This window comes from Tursiops truncatus, chromosome 3, assembly GCF_011762595.2.
Source record: "Tursiops truncatus isolate mTurTru1 chromosome 3, mTurTru1.mat.Y, whole genome shotgun sequence".
NCBI lineage: Eukaryota > Metazoa > Chordata > Mammalia > Artiodactyla > Delphinidae > Tursiops > Tursiops truncatus.
Genome location: NC_047036.1, coordinates 41,676,813 through 41,694,260, shown reverse-complemented (window position 1 = coordinate 41,694,260; position 17,448 = coordinate 41,676,813). Strand labels below are relative to the sequence as shown.

Below are 17,448 nucleotides of genomic sequence, written 5' to 3'. Positions count from 1 at the left end.
AATACCTACCCTGCAAGATTGTTATGAGGCTGAAATGAAGTAATACATCTATCTAAAGCATCAGTAAATGTGTAATAAATATTACCTGTCAATGCCAGCCACTGATCAATAATTCTTCCCCATGAGCCAGTCTTGTAGATAGATTTCCTCCTAAAAAGAAATCTTTACTTTTTTAAAAAGATTACCAGGTAATGTCAACTGTCCTGTCCTGACCCTCACTCTACCCCTGCTTATGTCCTCATTTGTCATTTTTGTTGAAACCTGGGGCCTAGTATGTGCTGTTTGTACGATAGTTTTCATCTCCCCTTCCTCCATTCCCTATCCCTGAACCTAGCCCACCTCCCCCTACCCCACTCATTCCTCATTGCTGGTGTCAACCAGAAAAATCTAAATGTATTAGGAAACTTCTTTCAGTAAATTATCTGAAAACCCACTCTTCTGAACCACAGGGGTATTTGATTAAAGTGGGTTTCTTACCAAACCAAACTTGGGTCTGCTTGCCCACTTGCAGTAAAATCAATCTACTGACCCCAGGTTGTGGTGACAGAAAGGGCAGCGTTTATTGCAGGGCGCCAGGCAAGGAGTCCAGACAGCTAGTGTTTAAAAGACCCAAACTCCCTGAAGGCTTTCAGGGAAAGATTTTTAAAGACAGGGTGAGGGAGGGAGGTTGTGGAATGTGTGGTCAGCTCGTGGACACTCTTCTGATTGGTTGGTGGTGAGGTAATCGGTAGTCAGCATCATCAATCTTCTGGTTCCAACCAGTCTGGGGTCTACATGCTTGTCGGCAGCATACAGTTAACTTCTTCTACCTGGTGGGGGCAGAGGGTGAGGTTCAGTATCTATCAGACAGCTCAAAGGACATGACTCAGAATTTTCTCTATAGTCCTCGAGGAGGAATGAAAGGTCCTTGACTTTTTTTAATGGCTGAATTATTATTATTTTGTATTCTGACTGCTTTCCTTTCTTTCTGCATTTTCTCACTTCTCTATTTAAATATATTCTTTGACTAAAGTTTTTCTACAGACAAAAGGCAGGCGGAGGAGGGCCTGGGGGGAGGTCAGTTGTGGGAAGGCACCATAGGGTCCTGCTCAGTTACAAATTCTGATATCAAACATTTTATTCATGATGAATTCATAAGAAAATTATAATGAGATTCCTCTCTGATAGTTCTGCCTTTGTATTCCATTTCCAGGCTCAAAAGTCTCAGATTTCTTCTCTCAGTCCTCGTACATTTAAGCACTCTCTATGGTGTTTCTTCTCCACAGATGTTCTGCTCATATTCTTAGTGTTTTCCAGATTGGACAAATAAAGTTCATTTATTAATTGCCCCATGTCAGCTGCTCCACAGTGAATTCCACTTGCATCTATCAGTGAGTAGATTTAATCAAGTTGTATATTTGGACATTGCCTTTCATTAATCCATCTTAAACTCTATATTTAAGGTAAAAAATAATGCATTTGGGGCTTCCCTGGTGGCGCAGTGGTTGAGAGTCTGCCTGCCGGTGCAGGGGACACGGGTTTGTGCCCCGGTCCGGGAAGATCCCACATGCTGCGGAGCGGCTGGGCCCGTGAGCCATGGCCGCTGAGCCTGCGCGTCCAGAGCCTGTGCTCCGCAACGGGAGAGGAGAGGCCACAACAGTGAGAGGCCCGCGTACCGCAAAATAAATAAATAAATAAAAAATAATGCATCTGGTGACATCCTCACCATCTGATTTGAGGACACATGTGCAGGTGACACAGTGGTTAGGAACACAGTCTGGCTGGGTCTGAAGCATAGCCCCAACCCACTTGCATTGCAAAGTAATATTAGGCAAACTGTTTAACCTCTTTGTGCCTCAGTATGTTGTGAGGATTAAGTGAGTTAACATACGCAAATATATTACACATTATATATAACAAATACAAATACATTACACATGTTTATCACATGTGTCAGGTATTCTCTCAAGTGAGATACATATATATGCCATCATTTTTGTCAATTTAAAATTGTCTGTTTAGTGCACTGTTTAGATGGACACTTCACTTAAGTAATAATAAACTGTTGTTTTATCTTTTCTGTCTTTATTTTTTCCGTAACCCTAAGAACAGGGGTTGTGGTTGGCAACAGAGGCAGGTTTGGGACGAGCAGCAGAGTAGAGTTGGGGAAAGGTGCGGGGTTGAGGTATGAATGATGCACATGTTTATTCGGTAGTTTTGTCAAAGTGCTCCTAGGAGAGAAAATGAGACATGAGTTGATCTTTCTGTCGTGCACATTACTCAGAATTTTTTCCCTGAAAGTTTGATTTTTTGATTTTTTCCCCAGGCCAAAATGTCCCAGAGTCAAAACGGCTGCACCAAGAAGACCTCATCAAAATGTCACGTGCCCCATTCTTTAACAGGCGAGGTACTGTTATAGTGTGAAAGTATGAAGTTGAAATGGGTAGATTCAGAAATCCACATCCTAGTGCGGGCCCACGTGTGAGTGTACATGCTGGTGCAAAAGGCTGGGAGCAGAGCATGCCCCAGCCTGGGTCATCAGCAAAAGCTCCAAGACCTAGAAAGTCTAAACACAGGCTTCCCTTAGACCAGCTTATTTTATGAATGAGTCAATAATTTTTTTAATATTCCTAAACGGAGTGTATTTATAAAATGGGTTACAATGTATCATGTGTGTTTCAGAATTGCAGTGCATTTTATTCCAGTCTGAAGTTTGATTCCCTTTTTTCATCCCAATGTTTGCAGGTTTTACGTGTGTAATTCTGAGTGAAGTTGCTGAGTGAAGTAGGTGCTCAGAAACGGTTTTACCCTCTGGGACTGTGGCCTAAATTGTTTACAGGCTCCAATCTACTAAAAACAAACAAACAAAGGGAAACAAGTACCTCCATGAGAAAGAGCCCCGAGGCTCTGCCTCTCCTTCTTGAGCCTCAATTCTATGCCAAGGCCATCCTCTCAGAAGTCCTAATTTGCAGGAAAAAGCCAGATCTTGGATTTCTTCCTCCACACCACCCTCTACACCCAGCAGAACCTGATTTAATGACAGCTTCCTGAGGAAGTTCAAATAGTTAGAATAGACATCTTCTGATTGGAGGAAGTGTGTTCATGTGTACTTGGAGGAGGGACAGGGAGACCCTTATGTTCATTTCACTTCCCCGCTTGGCTTCTAAGGGCCTCCAGAGAACCCCACAAGTCACTGAGTATTGAAAACCACTCTCCTAAATACTGCCTGCTTTTTGCACAGGACTGTTGTCAGGATCAAAATGAGATTCTGCCATGAAAGCAAAGGAAAAAGGATTCGAAGGATTAACAGATTCTTCCTTTGTTCAGAGTTCTTTGTACAATTACAGGCAAGGAAACCAACAATAAAATGCCTATCTCCCAACAAGACTAATAGCTGCGTGAAGGCAAAGTATATGCCTTTCCTCTGCACCTTTGTACCAGGTAAAGCCTTAGTAAATATTTGTTGACTCTAAAAGAACATAGCATACTATCCCAGCACATGTAGTAAAATGTACTTTCAAGCCCTAGGGAAGGTCTCAGTGATTAAGCTGGAAGGTCTTCCAAAGGATCATCTGTAAAACGCGAAATGCATACTAAAGCCAACATTTGTTGAGTGTTTCTACCAGGCAGGTGAGATTCTAAGTTCTTTACATGCTTGTAACACCTGGGAGGAATATCTAATTATTATATTCCCTTTTAGATGAGAAAATTGAGACATAGAGATGTTAAGTAACTTGCCCAAAGTCATACAGCTAATGGGTGTCAGAGTTTGGTTTCAAACAGGAAGGTCTTGCATCAAAGCCTAGTTTCTCAACCACTAAACCTCAGCAAAATAAAAGCAGATGCTGGTCACTGGCTCCTGGAGCCCATTTCCCTTGATGGGGGTCCTCTGTTCAACCCAGACAAAACCGGAAGAATTCTTGGTTCCAATTGCATTCAACCAGTCAACTCTACCCTTTTGAAAATGCAAAAACAGAAGCTCAGATGTATAAATTGTCTTGCAACAATTTGTCGGGCAACTAGCTGAGGTAGGCTGGTACCACTGCAGTCACTGAACTATTTAGTATCTAAATTATCACAGGGTCTCAGCTTCAGGATCTAAATATGTTTGGGGAAGTGAATGAATGTCTTGAATTTCATTTAGGTCTTCTGGAAGCCACCATCACTGCTTGGTATACAAAACCCAAGCTTCACAGTCCTTCTATTTGTAACTAGAGGCAGGATTTTTACTTATCTAGGGCAAAGGACTCACATGGGGCACGCGTTAAACTTTGCAAATTTCCCAAATTATCTCAGATTCAAGTTCACCAGGCCTGAAGTTTTTAGCTTTTTTAGCTAGCAAACCAAGTGATTCCAGTATCAGAAAGACACTGCCCTGAATTTGGAAGGGATACTTCTTATCTGCCTAAGGCTTGGCTAAATAGAAAGAACTTGTGTGTTTTCTTTTTAAAGAAACCAGGACAAGTCTCCTTATTCCTCCCTGGCCTGAAGCAGCACACAGCTCAGCTCCCCCTGTGACTCAGTCCCCTTCTCCATCGTTTGGCTGGGCTCCTGGGAAAGGCCACACCACTGAGAGGGAGCCCCACAGCATCCTGCATCCAGCCCTCATTCATCCTACACATGTGCCAGGTTTGAATGCATCCCAGACAAGCTGGGATTCAGTTTGCAAGGCCCGGTTTCCATCCCCCGCTGGTGCCAACAGCTCACTGTAGTCATAACCCTCTGGATTCATTCAGAGGAAGCCACTTATCTACTACACTTCCTTTGTTCTTCAAGGCTCTATCTTGGCATCTCCGCCAAGGACATGTTTTGGCTGGATCCACTACCCTGGCCTCTGCATGTCTCTGGGAAGCTGAGCTAAGAGAAACATGACCCAGGAGGTAGAAGGAGAGGGGTGGTGCGGGGGAACTGTCTGCTTGAATGCAGGACCCTACAAGGGAAATGTGCTCCAGGGACCAGGTGCTCATTGGACCAGTGACCAGCATCTTCCCAAGATTACCGTGAGCCTCCCTCAACCTTTTCAGAGACCAGACTGCTGGCCAGAGCAAGGACATGCCAGCCTTCTCGGGATCTCTGGTTAACTTCTCCCTGTGCAACAGGAGAGAGGTAGGAGTGAGGGGTCTTCTTGTCTCTGTTAAAGAGGGTCAATGTACAGTGCATTCTGTGCTGACTCTGTTTGGGTTCTGCAGTGGGAGCTGAAACTTACAGGCCACAGCCTTCATTGACAATGAATAGCTACGGTGAATATGGCTGCTCCCCCAAGTGCTTGTACAGCATAATCAATCATGTGCGGCTCTGCAGATGTCACATCTACTCAGGAAAGTCCTGCACGTCATTTTAAGTCCGGTTCCAATCTCTCTCCTCTCAGATACCTCCTCTGACCCCTAGAGGTTCCTTCAGCTAGCAGTGATTATCGCATGGCTTGTTCAGATATTTTATATGTGGTGGTACCTTCCCAATATCTTCTACAGAAGAGAAGGAGTGTCTTTTTCACCTTTCCATTCACCATAGCATCCAAAATTGAGCCTTACATGCAGTAGGTACTCAATAAAATTTACATTAATAACAGCCTTGTGTAGAGGAGAAGAGACTCAGTCATGTGCACTATAATATTCAGCATTTATTTACTGGCAGAGAGACAAGTGAAAAAGGAATTGGTCGGATTGTTTAATTTGGAGCCCTTCTAAACATATACTAAGTGAAACATCCACTGAAACAATAACCTGGTTTAATGATAATGAACTTTGACTCCGTGATAACCGATTACCCTTAAAACCATCCTGGATTTGTTTCCCTACAGAAGAGCTGGAGACTGAGCACAGTTCCATGAAACATTCCTTAGAGAGATTTCTCAGCACTAAATAAAAGAGTGGCTTCTTAAAGTTGCAAAAGAAGTCCAGCTGTTAGTTTTGGCCGGGGACAAGCACTGAGCTGGCTCCAGTCGGAGAGGGCAGGAAAAGGTAAACATGGCTGTATGATGTCACTGAAATGGCCTTATTTTCATCAGAAGCTAAATTCAAATACCCTCAGGGAGATGGGTTGTTTTGTTTTGTTTTGAATTACTACAGCTTTCTAAAATTCATTTTTACCTCTGTAGGCAGTGGAATTGTCCAATGGATTCCAAGTTCCATGAAGAGAAGCTTGGAAACCTGTACTCCTCTGGGTGCCTGGAAAGAGTGCTCACCAATGACTGTGAAGCAATAGATTCGCAGTCTGAGCCCTGCTTCCTGTACCATATCTTGACTGGTATGTCTTTCAAAAGGCAATGAGGTTCTGGATTCAAGTGTGGTAAATCAGAGGTGGCACTTGGTTCTCAGCAGAGTCAAGGAATCCAGACCAGAGAACTCAGTATTTCTAGTGACTAAAGAAATGGTAGGTGAGCTTTCAAAATGAGAAGAAACTCTAAGAAGAGTAGTGAGGGTGCAGGGTCCCCCCAAAGTATCTCCTTTCTCACCCATCACCCCCCAACACATACATGTAGGTCTACTCCACCTCTCTCCAAAACCCAAATCCATCTTGTGTAAGCAGTCTGGGGATCCTAACTTTAGAAGGAGAGCTAATCCAGATTATCACGTCAATTCTCCCACCCATGTTCACAGAACAGGGACTGGGGGTCTCAAAGCAAAGCAGAGCTGGGGCAGATTTGGCAAAACATTCATCTGCCAAGGTAAGACCTGATGATGCTATCATCAGACACTGCCTGGTTTACAGAATGGGTTAACTGAGTGGAATAGGAAGTCAACTCTCTGAATTCAAATCCTGCTGCTGCCACTCCTCTGATTCTGCTTTTTTGTGCTTTAGTTTCTTCCTTCATAAAATGTGATTACAAATCCTAACCTCAAGGGACTCTCTAAAGGATTACATGAAGTATTCCTTGTAAAGTGCTTAACATGGAAAGAGCTTAATAAATGTTGAATTATGTTATTTCTTACTTGGTCTTAAAGGAAAGTTTAATTTTCCTCCATAATGCAAGGATGGATTGATCTCTCAACTGAGAGTTGATCTTGCCTTTCTATGCTCCTAGTTTCTAGTCGTCTCTTTTAGTGATTTGGACTAGTATTTTAGTCCTACTATAATAGGGGGGTTAGATGTTCACAAACTATTCCAGGGAGAGCCAAGCTTTATACAACTTGGATAACACAAACCACTGTGTTAGTTGCTGTGGAAAACACACAATAAGCATTTAATCAATGTTTTAATTAAATTATCTCCTAGTTTCAACAAGAAGGAGACTCACCAAAGGTAAATGTAGCACCCTGGGCACAGTGGCTATAATAATCACATCACAGATGGCTTTATCTATGTGAAAGATTCTAACACAGTGACAAGAATCCAGTTGTCCTTTGGCTTTGTTAAACTGTATAAGTGTGATACATTCAAATTCGTTTCAAACAGTACAGTGATGTACATTCTACACAGACAACACCTGAATCTGAGTGAATGGAAAAGTGGAAACTGAAATTTTAATTTGGTTAATGGTGATATAAAGTTATCAGTTTTGTCACATAGCACTTGCACTTGTTACTTATGTAAATAGTCATTTTTCTCTCTCTCTGTTAGAGAAGCAGCTTGAAGACAGGAAGAAGAACATGGACTTTAATTCACAAATAAGTATGATTATACCCTGATATATCAGGACACTAGGTTCAAAGATATGGAGGGACTTTCTCCATATCTTTGAGCCAGGATGCAAGTCTCAGAAAAAAGTGTTTTAAGTGAGGCAATGTTTTTGAAAGTACTTTGCGAGCAGCAAAGTACAAAACAGCATCTTGTAAACCACAGGCATTTAATAAGCAGCTACTCTGCCCTAGTGGCCATTTGGGCACTGTAGGTTGAAGACATCCTGGCCTTGAAAAAGTTTCCAGTGTAGAGGACACAGGTGGACTGAAGAAGTGTGTTCAGGACACCGCAGGGTGCTGAGGTGGGAGTGGCCACTTCTAGAAGGTGAAAGTAGAGGGTTTTCTCAAGAAAAACCCTCACATGAGCTGACTCATAAAGATGAATAGCTAGATGTTCATCAGAAGGACAAGGTGGAGGAAAAGAGCAACAGAGCAAAGGAGTGGCATGGGTTGGGGAACAGCATAATCAGACTTGTGGTTTCATATTCTTTGGGGAAGCTGCCTAGAGAAGGGATTGAAAGCAGGGCTACACTTCACTGTAATATACCAGCCAACAGATGAGGCGGTGGACTGAGGTGGTGAGGTCTTCAGGGTGAGGAGGCAAAGATGGTAAAAGAGGGTGTTAAAGAGGTAGAGTTGACAGAATTTGGTCACTCTTTAAGCTTGGAGGGGAGAGAGAAATGGGGGTCAAGGATGACATCCAGGTTTCCAGCTTGAAGATGGGTGACTAGTGGTGTCATTCACTAAGAAGGAAATCCCAGGAGGGGAAAATCATAATATAGTTGGCTCAATAATGTCCTCAGGTAGCTTTCCTAGAACTGAGACATTAAGGATGACTTCTCAGAACTCATCTTTTTGATTCAGGGTAGTTTCCTTTCACTCACCTTGCCAGGATCTTAAGTAATAATTAACTGCAAGAGGGGAAACACAACATCTCAGCTCTATTTTCCAAATGATTAACCTGCAGTAAAACCAAAGGCAACATGAACGTCAAGTGGAAGACACAGGTGCATGCTCTTAGCGAAGTGTCCACGTAATTTGTATTTCAGTACATGTCACGGCCTAAGAAGCACCTGCTATATTTTTATGGTTGGGTAGTAGGATTTAACAGGACCCTGCTGAGATGAAAATTATACTGCCTGTGAACCCAGACTGTAGGTGTAGATAATGGAAACCTGCAATAAGGCCTGGGCTCCAGGAGCTCAGGGACATCTGCATGCAGGTTGAAAAATTTCTATCAGACAGCCTTAAGGCAGCTTAGGTAGGAGACCTCATGATGTCTGCTAACCTCTGTTGAAGTCAGGGGCTTTCCTGCTATCAGAATGTAGCTCCACAGGGAGCATGGCTTGGCTAATTGTCAGTGTCTTTGGTGAACATAGCTCTGGGTCAAGCACACAGCTTGGGACAGAGTGCTTGGGCTGGATTCTAGCCCCATTGGTCCCCTCATGTGTACCCTGATGCTTGATACAACTGGCCACCACCGTGCAAGGCAGCCCTGGAACCTTGGATAACTGTCTTTAACCCTCCTACAGTCCCCAGCCTGCAAGAGGGAGTAGGAGAACATATTATTGGCCATTGCAGAATCTCTTATAACAAAGCACGGTGTAAGGGGTATTGAATACCCACTGTGTGCTAGGCACTTTGGGGAATATGCAAGCATTTACTGAATTAATGAATAACAAATGAAAGAACATGTCTCTATTTATGGCAGTCCTATATGGGGCTTAAAACACATCCCTGGGAAGGGATGGAAGCAGAGAAGCTAAATACCATCTGATCATACAAAAACTAGATTTCTTACTAGTACAAAGAGTAGGGTTATGTTTTTATTCCCGGTTTTTCCCTTCAAATCCTAATGTCATAGATTAAAATACTAATTGCCCCATTTTCCAGCTAGAAGAAAAAGCCCTTAATCTTTAAATTCAGGATCTCGACGTAGAGTTGTGTCTGTAAGCATGATGTGGAACCAAATCCCACCAGAAATCCTAAATAATTTTCTGTCATTACTCAGCATCTCAGAACATCCTGAAATGGAAATCTTTCTGTTAGAACAGAACAGAGCATGCAAATATATGCCTAAGGACTCCATTTTTAAACAGTTTTGAAAAAAGCATTAGATCCCATTCTCTGTTGTATTACTTTCCAAGCTTTAGGGTCCACCATGGGAGGCAGGAGGAAGACAGACTCTCCTCCAAGTCAATACATTCTGACATCTTCAAGCTTGAACCCTCTTGTATTATTATTTAACCAGGAAAAAACTAACACCATCTTTGAGTGTAATTTGCTAAGTCACCCACAGATGGTTTAGAGCAGGATTTCTCAACCTCAGCACTACAGAGATTTTAGGTTAGGTAGTTCTTTGTTGGGGTTGGGGGGAGGTAGTAGTCCTGTACATTGTAGAAAGTTTAGCAGCATCCCTGACCTCTACCCGTTAGATGACAGTAGCACATCTGCCCCTTTAGTTGTGACAACCAAAAATGTCTCTAGAATTGCCAAATCACCCCTGGTTGAGAAACACATTCAGAGTAGCACTACCTCTCAAACCCAAGTTCAGTCAGACGCAAGGAGCCAGATGAGCATCTGAAGAGCAACAGAGAACTACTCTACTTGCTGTTGTGATGACAAGGACTTAGGACAAGTGAGTTAAAACTCTCTTATTGGTCCAGGTCCCATAAATTTAAGGTACTGAGCAAATAGTTTACTACAAATATAAGAAGTGATTTGATCTATCAACACTGCCCAACTCTAAGATCTTGCTGGTTCTTTTTTACCAGGTAGAAATTTCTAAAAACAATTATAGTGTCTTTTCATAATATATCTGTCTATCAGTAGTCTTAGTAGCAAGTGACAGAAACCGAATTCAAAGCGGCTTAAGCAAAAAAGAGAAGCTTTTCATTGGGTTTCATGTAACACGAAGTCCAGGGATAGAATTGTATTTAAATACATCTGGATCGAGGTATTCAAACAATGACACCAAGAATATTTCACTTTCATCTTTTAGTTTTATTTTTCTCTGTGTTGGCTTTATTTTCAAGATGCTTTCCCAAGATGGTGACAGAGACAGCCACTGAAGGTGGTTTCTCTTAGAAACCGCCAGTGGAGAGAGAAGGTCTCTTTCCCAAGTGTTCTGGCCAAAATTCCAGGGTTAAAAGTCTCATTGGCCTGACTTAGATCAGGTATCCATCGATGAGCCAATCATTGTGGCCAGAGAAATAGAACACTCCACATGATTTCCCAGGCTTGTAAGCACACACTGTGGTACACAGCCTCTAAGACGGCCTCCATTGGTTCCTGTCTCCTGGTTTTCCTGACGTCATGTATTCTCCCCTTCTTGAATATATGCTGGACTCACTTCTAATGAATAGAATTCAGCAAAAATGATAAGATGTCACTTCCAAGATTGTTACAAAAAGACCGACTTCTGTCTCATTCACGCTGGCACATTGTGAACTGCACTATGAAGAGGCTGAAGTGGCAAGAAATTGATGGCTGTAAGAGTCATCTAGGACTCAACACCTGCCAGCAACCATGTGGGCGAGCTTAGAAGCAGATCACCCCCAGGTGAGCCTTAAGCTGTTTTTAACACTGACTAACATCTTACTGTCTTGAGAGAGATCTTGAGGCAAAGAGAGACAGAAAAAGCTACACTCGAATTCCTGACCCTTAGAAGCTATGAGATAGTGTTTTTTGTTCTAAGCCATTAAGTTGGGTTATTTGTTACATAGCAATAGATAACTAATACACACATACACACCCCTAGGAATACATGATGGGGACCTTTTCACCAAACACCGTGGCCTGAGATTGGGTGAGACCATAGCTCCAAAGGAATTCTGGTGCTCAAAAATACATATTCATTATAACATCCAACGTAGACTGCATTGATTGAACATATAAGCTTCAAAATAGAAAAAGAAAGCCCTCTTCTAACCCCCTAGCCTTAGAGGGAAAACTCATAGGCTTTCAAATGACTATCAGGAATCAGTTTGTCCTGACCTGGCTCACAAGAGACTTTGCAAAGCCACATGTCCTGGGGGCAGCAGGGGCAGCCCAGTGTTGACAGCTATTTTTTCCTCCATTAACCCTGGAGATGGAAACTGCTGGAGAGAAAGTTTAAGTGGAATTTTTCTATTGTTTTAGACCTGTCTGTTCTGGATTTTTAGTTTCCATTATCACATAAGCTCTGAAGTCTCCCTGTTGACAAAGACAGTTTTTGTTCCCATTAAACAGGAAATTGAACAGCCTAAGAAGAAGCTGACATATCGATGAATCGTCTGCCACAGTATCGTACATTTGTAGTTCAATTTTGAAATAGTGGCATTGAGGTCTTGATTGAAAATTTTCTTCCAAAATGTCCTGGAAGCACTAAAAGAAGTTACTTGTAAGGCTCTGAATTGCTTCAGGTTCTCCAGCAAACATGATATGTGGAACAGAATTCTTCTTTTCTCACTTCTATGTCCTAGTTTACCATTCCTGGTTCATGGTAAATACCTTGGAAAAAATAACCCCCCTGTCCAGCATTTGATCACAGTAAGAGTGAAAGTTAAATAAAGTACTAAGGAGACAATGACTGGCTAATGATAACCCACTGGAGCCCAAGACTCTCTAAATTGCCCATGATGAAAAGTCACATAGTGGAGAGAGTTTAGGAAGTGACTTGAATACTGGGAGAACTCAATGTCAAGTACTATTAGAACCATTCGAAGTATATTATTTTATGTAGCTTCTACAGAGTGTGGTATTTGATTGATACTATATTGCATGATTAATTTATTTTTGAATAGTTTGATCTAGTAAAATGCTGAGCATAACATTGAGGGATTTAGTCAATGTGTGTTTTCAGATTAATAGCTGCTCAATGGGCTACTGGATGTCTGTAATCCTTCCATTAGCATTGAGATTTTTACTAACCACATTTCTTTATAATGAACTGAGCAGTTTTTTTTTTTTTTTTTTTTTGGCTGTGTTGGGTCTTCACTACTGCATGCGGGCTTTCTCTAGTTGCTGCAAGTGGGGGCTACTCTTCTTTGCAGTGCGTGGGCTTCTCATTGCGGTGGCTTCTCTTGTGGAGCATGGGCTCTAGGCATGAGAGCTCAGTAGTTGTGGCTCACGGGCTTTAGAGCGCAGGCTCAGTAGTTGTGGTGCACGGGCTTAGTTGCTCTGCCGCATGTGGGATCTTCCTGGACCAGGGATCAAACCCGTGTCTCCTGCGTTGGCAGGCGGATTCTTAACCACTGCACTGCCAGGGAAGTCCCATGAACTGAGCATACTTTTAAAGATCTGCTTACTCATAGGTGAGGTTAAAAAAAAATTTCTGTTCCGTTCCTATGACATAACTTTAGTGAAAGTTCCAGATGCTAAAAATCGGGGAGAAGAAAGGTGTATCAGATGAGATCTTTGAAGTGCCAAGCTTTCCATCCAAGGCCCAGGTAAGAAAGAGTCTTATTTGTCTTTCTCAAAAAAAAAAAAAAAAAAAACTGAAAAACTTTTTTTTTAAGTGTATTTTCTTAATTTACACTGATCTGCATTTCCCAAGACCATCATAGTCTCAGTAATGTCAGCAGGACAGTATTTCTCTAGCTCCAACCTACTCACACATTTTTGGGGAGTCTAGCTCCCTCTGAATTCTCCCAAGTAGCTGAGGAAGTTCCTGGGTGTATTAAGTGAATGTAGGACTGGAGATGATTTGATTATGAATAGAAAGAACCATTCCCTCCTGCAAGTTCTTTTTTTTAAAAATTATTTATTTATTTATTTTTATTGACGTATAGTTGATTTAAAATATCATGTTAGTTTCAGGTGTACAGCACAGTGATTCAGGTGGATAAATAGAGAGATAATAGATAGATAGATAGGTAGGTAGATAGACAGATAGAGATAGCTATATTCCTTTTCAGAGTCGTTTCCCTTATAGGTTATTACAAAATATTGAGTATAGTTCCCTGAGCTGTAGGTCCTTGTTGGTTATCCCTGCAAGTTTTTGTAGTTGCAGCATGTAACCTGCTGGTTCCTTCTCTCCTGCTTTGAAGACTGCTGCCTCAGTGTCAGATAGGACAGATCCCACCTGCCCCGTTCCAGAGACATGCTGGCCTCTGTGTCATATGCTCCAGCGGTTCCCTCACTGAAGTACAGCAGTGCCTTCTGCTTTCAAGCTCCTACAGAGACGAGCAAAAAGGCCCCTGGCTCTTTTAGTTTTACTACTTCATCTCCCTAGGACTCTGGCACATGTTCTGGGGGATCTGGAAAATGAGCAAATCCCAAAAGTTGTAATTGAGCTTTCTCCTGAAGCTGGCTTCTCATCCTTGAGCCAAGTTTGTGTAGAGGACTCTCTCTGCCCTAAAGGGTGAGTCCTGCCACCCCACTGGCCATCCAGACTTGTCTGCAAACCTAAGATACAAGCTTAGACACCCCAAGTTCTCACACCAGGTGGTAAGCACTGTAGATATGAGTTAAGTAAGACTGAGCCCACATGTGAAATATAACACAGTGTGTTTGGGGATATCCAAAACCATTTTCTTATATTTCTGGTATTGATCTTAATGACAGAAAACTCAGGAAACAATTCGCCTTGACTATGGAGTATAAGCAAACTAATTAAAGAATTTAATACTTATTTTTCTCTGCTACAAACATGGCCTAACTTTAAAGTATTTTAGCTTGTCACGAAGAACCAGGCTATGAAATCAAACCACCACTGGGAAGCTATGTAAATTCACCTTGTCACGTAATCTCCCAGAGCCTCAGTTTCCCAAATTGCAGAATGGGGATAACACAGCCATTATCGCATTGTATTATTATCAGGATTATGTGAGCTAATGAACATAAACAGAGCACAGCACATGGCATAGAGTAAGCACCCAGCCAAGCTTTCAGCTGTTATGTGTATGGCTTGTGTGTGGACATCGAAATGTCTTTATATTATAATACAGACGTTTAAAAGCATTTTCATAGTCCCACAAGGTCAAAGTATTTATGAAAAGGCTTGTTGCTATTTTAGAAAACCGACCTCAATGCTTGATGAAGAGTGACATTTCTAATTTTTCCTGCTGGTCTGTAAATAGCACAAAATTCCCACAAATAAATAGCCTCATTTTGTATAAACATTCCTAGCTTTCTCTGCAGTGGAGGGCAGCTCCTCACAAATTCTGAGAATGCTCTGGCTTGTCCCAGAATCAATACCTGCTGAGTTTACTATTCAGACCAGATTATTACCAGGCAGTTAGAGTGGTCAAATTCCCACAGCCAATTTTCTATAAAAATCCCAAGTAATTGAAATGGGAGGAAGGTACCCAATAAAAGTCAGTGTGAATAATTTAGCACAGTAGCTGTCTGCAGCCTCTGAGGTAACACATTCAAGGCATTTTATTAGAGGAAGCCACTGTTGTCTCCAGAGCCTCCTGGCTGCAACCCACCCATCTCATGAAGAACAAAGAGAGTGGGGAAACAAGCAAGCCTGGGGGGTGTAGGATTAATCCTTCTCTGATACCTGAGAGATCCTGTGAATGTCGAATGTGAACAGTGATGTTGTACATAATATTTTTCTAAAGGTCAGTGTTGAGAAGCAGCACGACTGGCTGCAGTGGTCACTAAACAAGGGCCCTGTGTCCCTCCCTGGCTCTGTCGATCCCTTCAAGGGGTGGACACATCTGCTGGGGACAGAGATAGGCTGGTTGCTGTTTCATAAAACTAGCCTCAAATCTTGATTAAGAGTGACATTTCTGGGAATTCCCTGACAGTCCAGTGGTTAGGACTCAGCGCTTTCACTGCTGGGGACCAGGTTCAATCTCTGGTCGGGGAACTAAGATCCTGCAAGCTGCATGGTGTGACCAAAAAAAGAAAAGAAAGGGAGATTTCTAATTTTCTCCTGCTCCTAAGTAACTAGAACAAAATTCTCACAAATAAATGCCCTATAACCCTAGTCAGGACCAGTCAGAAGTTGGGGACACAAATGGCAGGAACCCAACTTAAATTCAGTAAAAAGGGAACTTGACATGTACTACTTATAAGAATAGAAAGTTACTCACAGGACTGAATGAATCTCTAGGTTAGAATAAAGTTCACTGGTATGGAATGAGTTTACTTTAAAAAAAAAAAAAAAAGAAGTTCACTGGATCTGATACCTGGAAATCAAGGACCCAGGTCAGAGTCTCCATGTCTCAAGGCCTGTGGTCAGAGGGGCAGAGATGGACATCCAATGCCAGAAAAAGGTGTTTGGAAGAATAATGTGATGAGCAATGAAATCAAAATGAGAGGCTCTGGATATTCTGTGAGCTATTCCAATTACCTACATGTTCACAGAAGCCATTTAAAGTTGGTATAGGGGACTTCCCTGGTGGTCCAGTGGTTAAGACTCCAAGCTCCCAATGCAGGGGGCCCAGCTTCAATCCCTGGTCCGATCCCTTGTCAGGGAACTAGATCCCGCATGCCACAACTAAGATCCTGCATGCCCCAACTAAAAAGATCCCCCACATGGCAACGAAGACCCGGCTTGCCACGACTAAGACCCAGCACAGCCAAATAAATAAATATATTTTTTAAAAAGTTGGTATAAAGCATATTGCCAACTGTTATGGATTGAATTATGCCCCCACCCCCCCCACAACGTTCATCTGTTGAAGCTTTAACTTTCTCTGTCCTTCTGAGTTCTTGGCTGAGACCCTGTAATAAAAGATGAACAACAGAAGAAACAAACAGAAGTTTATTGACTTGTATACATCATGTATATGTGGGAGATACCCAGTGAAAAAGGAGTAACTCTCCAAGGTGGCTTAGAACTCCAGCTTAAATTCCATCTTCATCTAACAACAAAAGAAAGAAAGATGTGGGAGGAGGCCAGTTCTGGGAAGTTATCTGGAAAAGCAAGGTCAACAGGAAATAGTTTGTTGTACAGATTTAAGCAGACACCTTCTCCATCCGTAAGGTTCTCCTGTGATTCAGTCATCCTTCTCTTCCTAACACAGAGAGGGAGATGCCCTTACAATGGAGAGTTCCTTTATAAATGCAAATGTTCCTTACAAAAGGCTAACTTCTACTTCTGTGCTTGCTGTTTCTCAAAATAATCCTTATGCCAAAGAGGCATATTCTGCTACCCTTCAATATTTATTCCCCTAACTCTTTTCCTGCAAGGTCACCTTAGGCTGACTGTGCCCCTCAACCAAAGATTACATCTTCTCTCAAGGCAGTTTGTTCCTACATGACGCTCTCCTCCCCTCAAAGCCACAGGCTTACGATGGAAACAGCTCTGCTGGTAGCAGCCCTGGGACACTGTACTATCTCTTCTGCTTTTTTTGTGACCACACTTCTGCAAATAAACCCTTTCCAAATCATCCTAATTTGAGTGTGACATCTGCTTCTCAGACTGATAGAGCTCTCTATAAAACAGAGGTGGAGAAACTGAAGGACAAAACCTTCTTTTCCCCTCCACCCAGAAAAGGATCACAGATAGTGTCTACAGTACACTGGGCCCTAACACATAAAGTTCATGTCAGATGAGAAAATTTTTTAAATGTGCCGTCTGTCATCAGAAATCACTTACTTAAATAATAATGTAGGCATTTTAATTGCTTTGGGGGGTCTTTTTCACCTTTGTTTTCTAATTATACTTATATCTTAGAATCTGTGGCCGCAGTATTGAGGTCAGCTCATTAACTGGAACCCATCTTTGTCCGTAATTTTTTTTTTTTTTTAGTTTCCAGCATCTTTTGTTTTTCCTAGAATCTGGATACAATAACTCTAGCAGGGCGGTGCTCAATACTATTTAGGCTTCACATTTTAGGTTAATTACTTGAATATTGTAAATGTGAATGCACTTTCCCATAACTGGGAAACTAAAATTTGACGTAACTCATTT

General features: G+C 42.1%; 1 protein-coding gene and 1 long non-coding RNA gene across 2 annotated transcripts in view; one reads left to right on the top strand and one right to left on the bottom strand.

Moving 5' to 3' along the window:
* Positions 1–402: 402 nt before the first annotated feature.
* The window catches only part of SNX18 (sorting nexin 18), an 89,336-nt gene continuing 72,290 nt past the window's right edge, over positions 403–17,448 (bottom strand). Inside the window, exon 2 of the mRNA XM_073802117.1 lies at positions 403–809. Within this exon, the coding sequence (XP_073658218.1) occupies positions 796–809 (14 nt within the window). The 3' untranslated portion in view covers positions 403–795. The remainder of the gene's footprint in view (positions 810–17,448) is intronic.
* Positions 10,902–17,320, top strand: LOC141278274 (uncharacterized). Its single transcript, XR_012330673.1, has 3 exons — positions 10,902–11,159; positions 12,941–13,027; positions 16,725–17,320. It is a non-coding gene; the product is annotated as an uncharacterized lncRNA (long non-coding RNA).